Raw genomic sequence first — 17384 nt, forward strand, 5'->3', positions numbered from 1 at the left:
TATCCAATAACTATGGCATATTTGACACATATTGTGGTACACAATATTGTAAATAATCCTTCTGATTTCGTTTACTAACTTTAACTACTATAAAACGTATATTTGGAGTTAATTAACAACATTTGCAACCAACTTTTTTATGTTTACGGTAAAATAGGGCGGGCTTAAGCGCCAACCCGGAAGTTTACGGCACGGTGTCGTGTTTACACATGTCTTCGCTTTCACGTGGAGAGGATTTTTAGTTTTAAAATGTCTTCCAAGAAAAATAAAAGCAAATCCAAAAGAAATAGTGAGGCGGACAGTTCCCTTGGGCTACAGGAAGAGGTTTCACGTGATTCTTCAGGTCAAAGCTTGAAAAATAGCAACGTATTCACTGTCATCGACTTCATTGAAAAAGGTTTGAAAATGTCTTCTATCAAAAAATAATATTTGTTTTATAATTTGGAGTTGTATTTGATGTTTAGCAGATTTAGGTATAATTTCACAAAGATGCAATGAATTCACGATGTTTCTTTACTTTTCCTCACTGATGCTTACTGGTCCAGGATGTGAGTTGATGATGTGCACTAGGCTACGCTCAAGATGTCTGAAAAAGGGAAAAAACAAAACAAAATTTGATGTCAACTTTAAATATATTAATTCCAATTGAACAGAAAAAATATGTAATTATTTTGGAGTACTTTTTTTGCATCCTTCAACCTCTTTGGTCTTAAGATCCTGATGACTCCAATGTGCATCTTGTCTCTGCAAATAGCTACCGTAGCTTGTTATGCATCAGTGTAATTCGGAAAGTATAGAATGTAATTCAGTGGAAATTTTTTGTAAGAAAAAAAAATCGGTCTAGTAATGGAAAGTGAATGAGCATTTGAACAAAAGTCTGAAAAAAGTTTAAATGCAGGAGCAAGTGAACAAAATTCACTAACTCTGAATATTCTATGGCATTATTATGGACAGTGAATGTAATGATAATCTTTTTGTGTGTCATTCTCCCACAGCCGATGACAAAACCCCTAAAAGCTGCAGATCATGGCTTGCCCAAATGGGACTCAACTCGATGAAAGCTGCCAAAGTGTGTATAGGTCGACCGGTACTATTGACCAGCTCTGTTGGACAGGACGTAAGCACACGCTGGACTTGTTGTCTTCCTTGTAGATCAGCTGGAGATGTATTTCTTTTAGGGCTGTAAACTTAATCACAATCAAATCAAAATCACAATTTGAATGGACACATTTAGCATTATCATAATTCTCTCCACAAACCACAAAATATCTTATTCTGAATTAAAGCTGCTCAAACTATAATTAAAAAAGCATGTTCTGAAATTTGATCTTTGCATGGAGCTCAACAGTGACCACTTGCTCTGATTCCAGAAGTAAATTTTCCCTTAATTTTTTCCAAAGATTTTTTGAAAAATTAAAATATTAAGAGTTCAAAGGCATCATGAACCCTAACCAGCTGCATGCTAACTAGTGGTTATTAGTTACCATATACCTAATTAGACTTGAGCAAGCTTTCGGACTTTGAATATGCATTTTTTACAGAAAGTCTATGAGAAAAATTAATGAGAAATTACTGTCACTATCACACTCACCGTTGAGCTACATTAGTTTAAACAGAAACCTGTTATTAAAACTATAAATCACAAATTTATTCGCAAATCGCAATAGCCCTAATTTGTGGTCCATCAGGTGTGTCTGGGCTGGCCTGTTGCGTTGTTCCCTGGTGGAAAGGTGGGGCTGCAGAAGTGTGCTCTTAGTAACCTGAGGGTGAAGCAGGGAGAGCAGGTGACAGTGGAGCCTGTGACCGGACCAGTGCTTCAGGCCACAGAGGTGCTTCTCTCCACCAGGTACCCTACACCACAAAGCGAGAATTGATGATTGTGTTTGTTTTTTTGCCATCTATATATCTTAATTTACATGCACACAACAAATTCATATAGATGGGTAGTATTGAGTTACATTTACTTTAGTAACTTGTGTATTTCTCAAAGTAGTAGTGTACTTATACTTTTACTCCTATTTGAGTAATATTTAATTTGAATCTACCCCCCTCTGCTGCTGTACCAGTCTTTAGTCCCCAGAAAACCTTTTTTTCTTGTTAAAGGCTGCCATCTGCTGACATATACTTGCAACTGCATTCACTGTCACTAAAACATTTCTCAACTAATTTTAGGTCAAAGGACGACAAACTTGACACAGATGAATTCAAAAACTTTTTTTTACGATCTTTAGGTAAGTTAACCCTTTCACTAAATATATAAGTTTTCTCTTTATATGGCAATTTGAGTCCTCATTGTCCTTTTAATGTATACATTTTGTTATACGTGAACCAAAGCAATTGAGAATACAATATTATTAGCCTGCTGACAAGTATACTGGATAAAAATATTACATAAACAAACAGAGTGAATACATAAATAACGATTTTGTCTTCTCCAGATGGAAACATCATTCTTCCCGGTAATGTTGTTTCTCTGAGTTTCTTTGGTCGCTCGTGCAGTCTGCAAGTAGAGAGCATCCGGGGAGAGAATGGAGTGACCCTGCAGAGACCCGCTCCTCTTCTGGGACAGGACACTGAGACTGACCAATCCTCTGTAGACCCCCCTATACTGGACTGCACTTCTGCTGACCTGTCCCTACAAATGAGTTTGCTCAACGTAGACGACATTGAACCACACACACCAAGCTCAGGCGGAGACATCTGCCCCACAGCAAGCACCCCTCGTCGGACTGCACCCCTCCCTTCTCTTTCATCACCCCTACCTCCTCATACACCATCCTACAACTCCCAGAACGCACCTGCAGATGTACAAGAGAGCCCATTGAACTTAGACCAAGCTGGAGCGTGTCCTACAGCTCCCCCCGGTGGTGTCTTTAGTACAGACACTTTCTACTGCCTTTCATGCACCACTAAAGTGAGTTTCAAAGACAGGGCAGCTCAGAGTGATACAGAAGAACAATCCAAAAGCACAAGAATTAGTTATAGCATGATTGGCGGGCTCAGTAACCAATTAGATGTTATCAGGGAGACGATTGAGCTTCCACTGAAAAATCCAGAGCTGTTTACAAATTATGGTAGGTGACTGTCTTGCCAAGAAATTGTATACATGTTAGGGTTATTTTAAAACCTACTCCTGTCATTCCAGGTATCCCACCCCCACGAGGAGTTCTGCTGTATGGGCCCCCGGGAACGGGGAAAACTATGATTGGTCGAGCTATAGCCAATGAAGTGGGAGCTTATATGACTGTGATAAACGGACCAGAGATTATGAGCAAGTAAGATTAAAAGATAAATATTCATTTATTAAAATATATTTATTTTAATCCTCCCCCCGGGGGAGCTGGAGGAAGTGTCTGGGCTGAACGAAGTCTCGGAGTGCCTGCTTAAACTGCTGCCCCCGTGTCCCGGCCTTGGATAAGCAGAAGAAAATGGATGGATGGATAAAATATATTTATCGCTCCCTCATCAGTGTCTTTTGGGTTTCATATCTCAAATATTCTGTAGTTGTTGGATGATTATTTGTAATATAAATATTCAAGCCACACTATTTAAAATTTTCATCTGGATTTTTTCTTGACTAGATTATTATTAATACAGAGATGTTAACTTCTGTCCCCATTCAAGAGATTTACATGATCACATTATGTATACTGAGTATATTATTATTACCCATTCTTGAAAATAAGAACAAAAAATAACATGACATTTTTGATCAAATTAATTTCTATGTTTCCTTTCCAGATTTTATGGTGAGACTGAAGCCAGGCTCCGGCAGATTTTTAGCGAAGCTTCTCAAAGGTAAACCTTGCAGTGTTGCCCGACAATTGCATCATCTTTGTGTTCTATGTGACGCAAGTCAATACAGGCCCACTTTAGCAAATTAGGCAGTTAACACCACATGCTGTCATACTGTGTTTTAGCAGTATCCCAGAATATCAGCTTGTATTTAAATTTACAACAAAGCAATTAAATATTATTATTTATTTTATTATTTTTAAAATGATTATTTTGTTTATTATTTTTATATTTTTTGTTTCATTTTGCATTTGGTAAATTTGTTTGTCACTTTAACAAGATGGAAATTTTTGTGCTAAGTACATACATATGCTCTAGTGTTTTTTTTTTTTTTTATTACCCATCTGTTTTTGTAGTGAATGCATCCATTGTTGTACTTTGAAGTTTAAGAAGATAAATGCATGACTGTTTTTCCTCTCTCTCCTCTCTCCTGATACAGACGGCCGGCTATAATCTTCATTGATGAACTGGACGCCCTCTGTCCAAAGAGAGAGGGAGCGCAGAATGAAGTGGAGAAACGCTTGGTGGCATCTCTTCTCACTTTGATGGATGGAATTGGTTCGGTAATTGAACATTACACAGTGTAATATATGAAGGAAACTGTCTGCATAACCTGCGTCTATCCCCTTTTGGAGTAATATATAATCTTAAACCATTCTATAGAATGGAAAATAGCCAACTGAAAATACCTTAAAGCGGATCTATTTTGCAAAATCAACTTTTTAAAGGTTTTAATCATGTTATAGTTCTTTCTCCTTCTCATTTACCCTCTTGAAGTTGTATTTAGCATGATTTATGCATGTTTAAGTAGTCTTTACACTCCTGTATGCAAAACGTCATTGCTTCATTGCATATGTTCTTAATCAGTGATAGCGTGAAAAAAAAAAATTGCTACTCACTAGCTTGCCCAGCAGCTATCCATAGAAAGGGGCCCACAACTCTGTGGCTCTTGGATGTGATGATGCATAAGGTGACATCTCCCACTAGTCATTGCAAGTCAGGAGACACCTTTTTTATGTTGTTTTACATCAATACATTTTTAATGTTCAAATTATAATGTAATCATCCACAGATGACATAGATTATAACTTTATAGCAAATACACACACTGTACGTCTTCTGTAAATCTGTAACAACACACATTGGTGTTATTTTCTAGATACTGAAAGACAATTATATTCACAATTTTATTCACAAGTGCTATTGTATATTATATTTGGCTTTTAATGTACCACCAGGACTAGACCAACAATAAATCTGGACAAGGTCAGATCTAAAACTGGACTAAAATAGACAAAATCTCAGACTGAAAAAAGTAAACCAGACTTAAATCAGATGATTTTTTTTTTCCATTAAGGATGCAACAGTAGATTGGATGGAATAACGCACTGATCACTATGTCATTAGCAATGGTTTTCAAACTAATATCACTCATATTAGAAAAGCAGACAATGGGACAGGAAGCCATCTTTATTTGCTGGATGCATTTCAAAGTGCTTATGTTGTGTCCCCTGAGTATCATAATTTTTCTTTGCCTTGTCAAGACCTCTCTGGAAAAAAAACATGGCTTCCTATAACAGCCAGTCAGAGCCTGAGAAAAAGACAATTTCAGGTTACTGTGACCTGACTGTAGACACTGCAGGACACAAGCCATTTGTTTCTTTGTACTCCAATAATAATGCATTTCATGTATTTTCCAAACTTGTCTGTAGTGATTAGTTCCTGGCATTTTCCCTTTAAGCATTCTTTGTACAACTGTAATTTATTAGCATATTTCAATTCTCCCTGTGGTATTCAAATCTGGGAAAAATATTCTCCAGCTTGCTGCCAGACCATGCTAACATACTCTGCGCTGGCTTTATCAAATCATGGCCAAAACATGAAAATGAGGAAGTGAAATTCTCAGTGTGGTTTTTGGTCTATAGTGATAATAAAACAACTGTAATTAGCACTTTGTTCCAGCTTTGAGGCACTGTGTTGAATTTCATAGCATCCGTGATGAGGTTGCAGATTTCAGCTGTCATTCTGGTGTTTGCTTTGCCAGAGCCCATAAGAGCCCACTTCCTCTGTAATTATAGACTAGAGAGAGAGAATACTTCTGTAGTCATGTCACTGCACAGAAGACCAGGGCAGCACTGACAAACATTACAGAGAGAGGCTTTCAAGGTGCCCAATGTCACATGTGTGTTATTGAAAAAATGCATCGGGTTCTAAATTCAAGAGCTTTACAGTACTACTACCACAACATCTTATTCACATTTGTAGTTTTGCTTCAAGGCAGAGTGACAGTACAGATGGGAGAGATTCCCGATAACTAGGCACGATGGTAGTTCAGTTGTTGGGATGTTTGTTTACTGATCTGAAGGTTGGCAGTTCGAATCCCGCTCTCAACATAGACATTGTCGGCAGAGCAGTCAGATCAGACTGACCCACAGATTGGTGGTATGATTTCAGCTCCTACAAATGAATGTTGTTGTTTCCTTGAGCAAGACACTTAACCCTCGCCCTCATTGTCTGTGTACACTGGTGTATGAATGTGTGTCTGTGAATGAGTGGTTCCTTGAAGGTGGAAAAGCGCTATATAAAATGTGACCATTTACCATTTAATTATATCCAGAGGACATTATTCTTTAAAAACTTTGAGTTGAGGTTTTTTTTAAGCATAAGACAAATGTAAAATGACTGTAAAATGTACCCACAAAAGTGAAGGAATACCACTAGAGCCTACTTGGAAGTTTAAACATATGTTCATCTTCAAAACAACATTCATGGTATTATATTTCAATGATCTACCCGGCTCTAATAACAGTATGCTAGAATGAAAATGTCTCTACCAATTGAGTTACCACATTGGTATATACATGCTATAACAAATGATTGTAGAAAAACTATACATATTTCCTATTATTATAATTTTGTAACTTTGCATTTTTTCTGTGCTTTAGGAGGGACACTCAGGTCAGCTGTTGGTTCTCGGAGCCACAAATCGACCCCATGCCCTTGACCCTGCTCTTCGTCGACCAGGGCGGTTTGACAAAGAATTGGAGGTGTGTACTAAAGTGGTGATTCTCTCTTTTTTAATTTTTTATTAAATTTTATTATAACAGCATGATTGTTATACCAGGTTCGATAGAAGACTCTACTTAGACAAATTTATAGCTAATTCATGTACAAATGGATATTAAACCTGGAATCAAACAAGGATAGTCAAACATGTAGTGCCATGAGAAACGTAGTGTCCAATATATGCAATCAAATGAACACCTGAAGTATACAAATTCAGTTAGTTACGCGAGCAAATGAATAGTTAGTATGAAATTTAGAGGATAGTGGATGTGTAGTCTTTAACTCTGATGCCCTGGTCAGGTGGGTGTCCCTAGTGCGGTGGAGAGAGCAGACATTTTGCAGAAGTTGTTGCACATGGTTCCTCACAGCGCCTCAGTGGAGGATCTGACCCGACTGGCAGAGAGTGCTCATGGATATGTGGGAGCAGACCTGGCAGCTGTCTGTAAGGAAGCTGGTATGTATTTACACAGTACACAACACTATACACCACTGGCTTCATTTGGAGATGGCACCTTAACTTATATCTTATATTTGTGTAATGCCTCACTCATCCAGGTAGGTTCCATAGTGGTCCATGGGTGTATACAAGTCTGTGTTAGTCTCATACTTGTTCTGATAAAGCTCATTTTAAAGCTATTCAGGTTCATTTCTGTCCTGTGAATGTGACTTTTAGTATCGATGCCTGCTCAAATGAGTACCTAGTATTTGATTTTTGATACTTTTGGCAGTCCTTCCAAATGACCCATCTCCAATGTCAGTGACATTTCTCCCAAACAAATTGTCTGCATAAAAGGAAACATGACCTGTTGATGCACATAACGTCAGCATTGCCACTTTGTAGTAATAGTAGTAGTATTCAAACCACAATATTAGATCTCTCTTCTAAAGTATCAATGTGACCAGAGCCATTTCTTTGGACACAGTGACACATCCCTCCTTCCTTTGAACAGCCCTGGTCTACCACTCTTTGTTGGTTGTCCTGGAGGAAGTGAGGTTTGTGTGCTAGCTGCAGAAACCACTCAAACCACCACTTGTTGTGAAATTCCTCTGCCCCCTTTACCCCTGACCCACTCCCCACACATGGAGATGCATCGCGTGTGTGCAGCTTGTTGATGTGAACTCAAGTGAGGGATGAGAAAAGGTTACGCAGCCATAATTGTACTTAATAGTATTGATGCCTGCAGAATAGTTTTGTAAGATTAGTCTCAATTAAACCAAATTCGTAACTTGAATTGGTAAATGGTGAAATCTGCAGTTATTGTTTCTTTTGTATTAAAGGTACACTAGGTCTGTCACAATAATTACTATATCAACTTATCATTCAGTGTATGAAAGCAGGCCTTCAGTTGTGCTGTATTTAATTGATTTATTGGGATTATTCTTCTTTGTGTCAGTGGCATAATGTCCAAATCCAAATCCACTTTATTTCTATTGCACATTATACAAACAAAGCAGTTTCTAAAATGTTGCAGAGTAGTTTCAGTATTATCATTTATCACAATATTTGTCTGTTGCGATATACCGTGCTTCAGAATGTGTTGTTGGGACAGGCCTAAGTTACATTACATTATGTATCTTTTCTGGTTGAGAGTCTTGGTACCTGCCTCTCTCCATGAAGATGCTATTCCTTTGCCTGGAATGTTCCACAGTGTAACATTAAACATATCTATTTTGCATTGATTTTATTATAGGATTTAATTATCTTGAAAACATGCATTCTTACACACTGGCCAGGCTTGTGTCTTCATAAATCTGACCTGTAATTTGGTCATGTGTCATCACCTGCCTGACTTCACGGAGATAATATAATCAATTAATAATGAAATACTGTAAAATACAAAGCAATAGTAATGTCCATATTGAGACAAGCAGATAGCATACCCTCAGCATGAAGTTACATAGTGCATCTTTAAATATTGTTGCAGCATTGTGGCAATTTTAGATGATACGTTATAATTGAAATTTTGTATACCTTTCAATGATTGATGATTTCAATATCTCTGACCTCTTCTAGCTACAATTGTCAAAAGTATCGAAATTCAATGCTAAAGTTGGTATTGAAAGTTGAGACTCAATTGAGCGAGTATCAGTATTAAAAAAATAACAAAAAATAACACAAATGGGACAAAATAGTGACTTTTCTGAACAGTCGATGATCAGAAAAGATCTTCATTAGAACTTGTATAATACCATATAGTAGCATAAGAAAGTCCTGTTTCTATTCAAAATTATAAGTTTAAAATTCTAAACATATTCCATTATATTGGTAGCAACTTTACATTTTTGTATTGTGACAACAGTACTTAATAATGCCAATTTGCGTTACAAATTTGTGCACTGTCAATTGAATCTAGGTATTAAACATAAATCTCAGCTATGTTTGCCCCAACATTCAGCTCAACTTTGAAAACAATAATTAGTCCTGATAAAACTCCTGAGGTAGTCGCCTCTCCTGCACCTCTGGATGTGATTAGCAGTTTGTTTTTGGGTGACCCTCTGGCCTCCTGGGTGGTCCGGGCGCTGGGCTGTGTGTGGCGGATTGCATTTCCAGTGGTGGAGGGAGCCGTACGGAAGCGCAGAGGAGAGCCGTGTGATTTAGTGTCCCGCACAGGGATAGACGTGACTGCTGCTGTTTTCTGAGAACCCTCGTGTCGTCCCACGGGGAGACAACAACCTCCACAACCCCGCCGGACCCTGCCTCGTTCCCCCCGAAAATCTGCCCGAGCCAAATCACTGAGCAAACACGGGCTGCACAAGGATACCACAGGAGAATAGACTGATTCAAAGTTTCCAGTCGCTCATGGGCTTTGCAACATCAGGATAACAACCTCACTGCATGCATGTTTGTGCAATGTGTGGACATAAAAGAGGTGATAAAAAGTCTTACTTAAAATGAAGAACTTGGCTGTGAACATCAGCTTGGATTTCATCTGGTTTGTTTGGCCGTTTTTGGAAACCTGCCATTTAAACCTGTCTTGTATGTCCAAGATATGTGCTGTAAGCGGTGGTTGGAGGATTGATTCCAGCTTGGATCAAGTTCTGTAGTTGGCAGGACACTTCACCCACATTCCCTAGTATGAAAGTGGTGTGTGCATGAGTGATTAGTGGTGGTCAGAGGTGCCATACAGCAGAATTGCGTTGTTTTTTTCAACTGTATGGATCAATCACTAATTTCAGTTGTACTATTTATTTATTTTTATCAAGACAATGTTTCTTTCAGTCATAATTCATTCAGCATAGACAAGAAAGTCTTATAATCTGTCTCATTTAACTAACTCTAATAATAATACTAATACCACCAAAGTTTGAATTAATTGCATTTACACCTCTCAATAGAAATGGCTGAATTTATATTATTAAAATCCCATTAATTTCATAACCCTAACATCTGTACAAACCCCATTTTGTTTACCTGGATGTCCACGTTGCATAGAAGCCTGTATAAATACACAGAGCAGGCCCTGCACAATGCACACATGATCAGAATGTGTTTTTTCCTCCTCTTTTATTAAGAGGAACAAAGCTGTTTGGGGACCACAGTTGTTTCCTCGTGGCGCTCGGGTAACAATGAGCCACCGGGCCGATATACTGCAGACACACGGCTTCCTGAGACATACAGATGTAGAGACAGCATCACAACAGCAGCAGCACGCGAGGGTCAGGTGAACTCCTCCAGAACTATTGGCTCTGTACAGCTGCTGATGTGCACTGTGGCATTTCACTCATAACATATACTAGGACATAATTACTGGAGCAAGGTATAGCTGAATTATTTTTCAGACTAGATTTGTGATTTATATTTTAATAATGGGATTCTGTTCAAAGTTCACATCTTAAACATGAACAGAAGAATTGCCTAAAAGACTGAAACATGAACTCACAAACTTATACGAATCACATTTCAGAATAGATTTGTACAGATCTAAACTACTGGATTAGTGGGACATTTTATTGTTTGTAGTTAAAATTATGTCTTTGTGATTTGCTAGTTGTGTCCAGTCAAATTGCAGTTCGATTCAGTTAGGATTATTGTTACAGCTCTAGATCAAGGGTCAACATAATGCTATAATTTCAAAAGAATGAATACAAACCTTACTGGTCAGTGTTGAATCCGTAATATTGAATGAACTGAGTGTATTAGGGTTGTATGTCTTGTTAACTTCATTATTCCAGTTCAAAAAGTTAGCACTGAATTTGCTATAACACAAATAACATAACAATTCATCCCTTTTCTGAAGTGTCACTAGATTGCATTACATTCAACTCAGTTATTGTTCTCAGTGTAGTGCCCTCTGGTGGGCAAATGTCAAAGTTGCAGGGTTACGTTTTAAAACATGTAATTGCCCACACTCCAGGCTCTCACATTCAAATCAAGAACTAGACTTCTTCCTATCTGTAACTGGCAATGTTAGATAAATGTCATGACTGAACTTGAAACATGTACATTTTAAAAGTGTATAAATGTATCAATTAGCAAAGCTGATGTTTTTATAAAAAAAAAAAAAAAAAAAAAAAAAAATATAAATATATATATATATATATATATATATATATATATATATATATATATATATATATATATATATATATATATATATATATATATATAAACATGATATTATTGTACTAATTATGTATTCATTAGTTACTGTTATAGATTATCATTTAATTTCATAATAACAGCCTTTTTTACACTTGCATAGTTGTTACATTGAAGTTTTTACATTTTACCATTTTGTCATCATCACATGTTCCCTGGAGCCTGGAAGTGTCCGGGCGTCTCTCTGTCGTCTTGTAGCTGTATAACTGATCCAGATGACTCATTTCCACAATATAAACAGTGTCAGTGTGTGTGTGTGCTTGCACGCACTCGTTTGTGTGTGCGTTTGTGTGTGCTTGTGTGTTTTTGTGTGCGCCTGTTTAGCCTGTGCCACATCCGGAGCCACTGTTTACAAGCCTCTCCAAACAAGGGGAAGCCCGCTGCAACAAAAAGGCCAGTAAAAATTGATTAAGTGCAATAATAAACATGAGCTCCGGGCTGAAAGCTTTTGGGCTGGACTGGTACTTTACAGGAAATAGGTAGACGTGATTTTTAGCATCTAGTCAATTTGAAAAGAAAATGGACCAAATTAGAGTCAATGAATGTTTGTAATTGTTTGATTGACATGACAGGACCCTTTTGACTTGTTTTGTACATACCTCTCTAATTGCATTTGTTTGTATAGAATAGATAATTTCCCCATTTTTTGCTCTGTATTGTAGGCATTGCAAATTGGGATGTGAAATAATGTATAATAGTGATTTTTCAAGCATTACGGTTGATTGCCTAGGAGTTTTCAATATTTGGGAGAAGACTGAAATTTAAACTGCTAACTAACTGGTAGTTTGTTTTTCAAGGCATTTATTTATCATATTTTTTGGACAATAAGTCACACTTTTTTCATGGTTTAGGTGGTCTGCGACTTATACTCCGGTGCGACTCATATATTAAAATATTCACACTGACAACCGCGAGAGGGCGCTCTAGGCTTGTGTGCCAGTATCTGCTGCTCCTATTACTCCTGTACCACTGTCACTTGGAGCTCTACTCTGCATGTCTCCTGCAGAAAAAGCGGCTGTCCTGCTGCAAGTAGTGAAATATTCAGCCGAAAAGGTAATCAAGCAGCAGAAAGAAAGTTTGGCATGAGCAAGAAACTTGTGAGGGACTGGCGGAATGCAGGGATGGAGAACACAGCTTTACGGCAACCGGGCGGGTACACTATGCAACTTTCCTGGAAGTCATTGGATGGATCGACACAAATTTCAGTGACAACTGACAACATGCTGTCGGGATTTGGAAAGGCCGGAATAATTTTAACTGGAACTGGTGCTGAGCCTGACGACAGCTACGCAGAAGAGGCAGCTCTCCTTTTACCTCCAGAAGTTGTGGAGTTGTTCAGAAGTGACACCGAGGATTAAGAATTCAATAGATTTAGTGATTTGGAGTGAGATAGAGCGTTAAAGAGAGGTAAACTTGTTATGTTCTCTTGTTTATGCCGAAGTTAATTTTGTTAATATGTTACGTTAACAGCCTGTTGTTCTCTATTCCATTGCTATTAGTATAACTTGCCTTTCAAGATGAAATGTCGAGTCCTGGTCTCTGTTTAAAAAAAAATAATTTCCCCCAAAAAGTGCAACTTATAGTCCGGTGCAACTTATATATGTTTTTTTTTTCTTCATTACGCATTATTTGGCTGGTGCGACTTATACTCCGGAGCGACTTATAGTCCAAAAAATATGGTAGCACAATTCACACAAATGTCATTCAAAGTTCTTCACAAAAGATTAAATACCTTAAAATGAAGAGAGCCTGAGCATTGACAGAGCAGAGGCCTGTCTCACATCTTTAGGAAGAATGTTCCAGATTTTACCTGCATTAAACTGAAATGTACTTTGGAGTTAGGTTATGGAGAGACTACTAGCATGCACTTATGACAGATGGTTAGATTGGTAAAACTGGCTGGTAACAACATCATGGGGGTGTCCACTCAGATCATCTTTGAACAGTCATGAGACAGGCTCTGAAGAACATTAGGGATCCCACTCCTATGCTCAACACACAGTATGAGCTCCTGCAGTCTGGGAAGAGATACAGGGTTCCTTTAGTGCAAAAATAACAGGTATACAAACTTGTGTATGGCCCAGTCCATAAAATATATTAACAATCTGGACTGACTGTGCAGATGTGTGGAGCCTGAGTGATTAAACCTGACCTATAGGACATTATGCGATTTCAATAATTACATTAACATCTTGGGTTTTCTTTAAAGACAATGCAGTAAAGTGTATTTACATTGTTGACATGTTTCGGCTGCTGCTGCAAGCCATCTTCAGAACTGTCACCGGTGTTGGTAGTGACGTGTTGTATATCAGCTGTCGTTACTTCCTGTAGGTGTGGTCAGACTGATGGACCTGGCAGGTCGCTCAGACTGACCACGCCTCCCGTCGCCCCTGTGTTCTCTGGAAGAGGGTGTCCCAGGTGTGTGAAAGGAGGAACACGTAATCACACACAAAACATGTCAACAAGGTAAATACACTTTACTGCATTGTCTTTAAAAATAACTCAAGAAGTTAAAGTATATAAGAAGACATAATGAACATCATTGGTTCAATAATTACAGATTTCGAAATCTTAATGTGACCATTAAAGTGGTATTTCACTTTGAGATTAATCCTGCAGTTAAGTAAATGCAAATAAATTAGCTAATTGCTTAATAGTGCTCTTGGCTAATCTAGCTGTAACACTGTATATTATATGTGTTTCTTTAATAGTCTAATACGTCTTTTTTATACGATCACTTTTGTTTTCATCTGGCACTCTGTTTGTTTTGCTTCATTTATTCCCTTAAACATGTTGGACAACCTACGCCATACATTTTGCACTAATCCCTCTAACCCAAATACACCAAAGCCATCTTTCTTCCACAGCTCTCCATCCGGAAATGAATACTGTATATACATCAGCAGTAACACGAGTCCAGTTTTAGTGTTTGACATAAATTCTGCCGACGGACACCAAATGGGCCAAACAGCGCTAAATGCCTGCCATGTTTACAGCCTCACTCTTTCCCTTATAAAGCGCTTTTCTCAACCGCCCTGTCCTTTTAAAGACACCCGTGGAATTTCTGAACGGGCCACGTAAATAATATCCGCAGATCAGCATGCAAGGTTTATTTGAGCCCCTCTTGTTTATAAAATCCGGAAATGGGCTGTTTGGACTCCTTAACCCCTAGCTCTTATACCTCGCGCAGCCATTGACACACTGTATACCTCACTCCTCCAAAGCATGTGTGTGTTTTTCGCAAGTGCACGTATTATTGCTAAGAACAGATGTTTGAGCTATTGTAAATACAGGTGCAAGGAGCGCTCCGGAAGCCCCCGCTAGTAATCAAGCCCTCCTCGGCGATCTTGTAATGCACAAAGTATTTCACAATTCATCTGAGGACATGCGCTAAGAAGCAGAAACTGTTTAGAAGTTCCGCGACACCTACATAATTGGATAACAGCGTTCCCATGGTGGTATTTTGGAATGACGTGCTAGAATGAGACTTTGACACACCTTGGGAGCATAGGAAGGAGAAGATACGTTGGTTTTGACAATGGCCCTCTGTGAAGCCGTTCCCTCTTGAAGTCCTCATGGAACTTTTTAACCTCCCGGCACATCCTTTCTTCTTCTTCCCTAAAGCTAGCATGGATGCGTGGCTCAAATATGACCTGGAGTGGAATGAATGGGACTTTTGTTGGGCCCGATCAAGAATGTGTTTATAATAGGAGCTTGTATCTGTTAGCTCAAAGTTTTGGGATGACATGAGGATTGACGTTGTCGTTTGATTTGCGTACAGTTGTTCGCACTTGTATTTTAGCTGTTTTTGGCTCTGATGTTTGTTGTCACCAAAGCAAATGGTCTCCTAGCAGTAGGAAGTTTTAAGCTGCTTAACTTCTGGAGTGTCATAATTTTAATAGCAAAATTGGTTTAAAGTCAAAGCTTTTACATAGCACTGAAATCAAGCATATTTGTATTGTCATAATACATGCCACAGAATGGAAAACCAACCAAATTTGATTCATATTTCAGCGATAAATTCAATTATGGTATTTCTATACACATGTAATTTAAATGGTACCATTCATCATAACAAAATGAATCTTTAACTCCCTGTACTTGTCCTGTGTTCCCCCCTATACAGATATTTTAGGTATAAAATAGGTAAAAAGTCAGCTGTGTACTGTCCACAACTGTAAAATGTTTTTATTGTTCCATAATCAGGAAGTGCACGGTTAGCATGCTAGTTGTTGTTGGCATTACTGCTTTGTCCTCCTAAAATTGTGAAAAGCACTTATAAACTCATTGCGGTGAATAACTAGGATGCTCAGAAAGCGAAAGGTTAGTGAGGATTAACTTTGGACCACTGCCAACAATTTAAAATGAACTGATTCTGTTTTTCACATTTTTTAAGACTGTAAAAATCAGTGCCTTTAACATTTACTTATTTACTTAACATGCTGGTTTTCAGAAATCACCATGGTATAGTGATCCAGACCAGCTAGGTAAATGTACATTACATTGGTGGATTGATATTAGTTCTGACATCCCCTAATCACCTGTGATGGATTCAGGACACTCTTATATAACACGCTCTCTGCAGCATTTGTGCATTCAGTCCCCAAAGAAGCGGCCCATTTACCACTGGGGTCAATGCGGATGACCCCTGAAGAGGAGGCACTGATTTGGAGGAAGTTCTGTTTTGGACTTAGTTAATTAGGACCATCCCTGTTAAAAACCACAAATCACTTGCTCTCCTCTCCACTGCAGGCTCCAGTGTTGATGTGTTACAAATGTTCAGTCTTGTACATTTAAATGTCCTATATTATGCAAAATTGACTTGTGTGAGATTTTAGTCATGTTGAAATGGTGTTATGTCCTCAAAAACATACCTGGAGTTTTGTGCTTTGTGTTTTTGGAGTGTTGTGTTTCATTCACACGTTTGAGTAATTCTGCATTATTACTCTGCATCCCCAAATGCTCTGTTCCACCTTGTGATTTCAACAAGTGGTAGTTTTAAAGGTAACAACTATTTTTAGCCTCAATTAAATTGATTTACTGATGACTACAAGTTGCCCTTAAATATATATACTGTATTTTTTGGACTATAAGTCGCACCAAAAAATTTGTAATGAAGAAGAAAAAAACATATAAGTTGCACCAGACTATAAGTTGCACTTTGTGGGGAAATTATTTTATAAAATCAGAGACCAGGAACAGACATTTCATCTTGAAAGGCAAGTTATATTAATAACAACAGAATAGAGAACAACAAGCTGTTAACGTAACATCTTAACAGTTATTCAGATAATTATAGCATAAACAACAGAACAAGTTTACCAAACTCTCCTTCTCACTCCAAATCACTAAATCCATTGAATTCTTTGTCCTCTGTGTCACTTCTAAGCAACTTCGCGACCTCTAGTGGTAAATGTAGCGCCACTTCCTCTTCTGTGAAGCTGTCATCAAACTCAGCACCATGATACCAAACAGGACAGTAGCTCTTTCTTCTGCAGCTGACATGTGCAGTAGAGTGTGAAGTGACAGTGTTACAGGAGTACACAGGACTTAACATAAAGGTCGCACCGGAGTAGAAGTTGCAGGACCACCCAAACCATGAAAAAAAGTGCAATTTATAGTCCGAAAATACAGTATATAGTTTTACCTTTTGTTCAGTTGAGATTGCCGCAGAAAGTTTAAAATATCTTTTGGTGTGTTGCAGTTTCAATGAGGCTAAAACAATCAGTTTGGTAATTCAAGGGCTGAAAACTATTAAAATGTTTCTAGTGAAAATATGGAGTTTAAATATAAAGTGGAGCATGTCCTGTATTACCACTCAGTGACATCACTAGGAGGAACATTTTCAGCCTTAATATGGTAGGTTTTTATATTAAACTTGTGTGAATGAAGCAAAACACAACTCCCTGTACTGGTATGTTTT

At 38.1% G+C, this 17384-nt stretch overlaps 1 protein-coding gene across 1 annotated transcript in view; it reads left to right on the forward strand.

Moving 5' to 3' along the window:
- Positions 1–197: 197 nt before the first annotated feature.
- Positions 198–17384, forward strand: part of spata5 (spermatogenesis associated 5) — a 167483-nt gene continuing 150296 nt past the window's right edge. Inside the window, exons 1-10 of the mRNA XM_020917598.2 lie at positions 198–397; positions 996–1117; positions 1689–1846; positions 2173–2231; positions 2439–3074; positions 3146–3275; positions 3742–3798; positions 4235–4358; positions 6741–6842; positions 7162–7315. Of these exons, the coding sequence (XP_020773257.2) occupies positions 250–397; positions 996–1117; positions 1689–1846; positions 2173–2231; positions 2439–3074; positions 3146–3275; positions 3742–3798; positions 4235–4358; positions 6741–6842; positions 7162–7315 (1690 nt within the window). The 5' untranslated portion in view covers positions 198–249. The remainder of the gene's footprint in view (positions 398–995; positions 1118–1688; positions 1847–2172; positions 2232–2438; positions 3075–3145; positions 3276–3741; positions 3799–4234; positions 4359–6740; positions 6843–7161; positions 7316–17384) is intronic.

The sequence above is a fragment of the Boleophthalmus pectinirostris genome, unplaced genomic scaffold, assembly GCF_026225935.1.
Source record: "Boleophthalmus pectinirostris isolate CB_2022bp ecotype Guang Dong unplaced genomic scaffold, ASM2622593v1 HiC_scaffold_23, whole genome shotgun sequence".
Taxonomy (NCBI): Eukaryota; Metazoa; Chordata; class Actinopteri; order Gobiiformes; family Gobiidae; genus Boleophthalmus; species Boleophthalmus pectinirostris.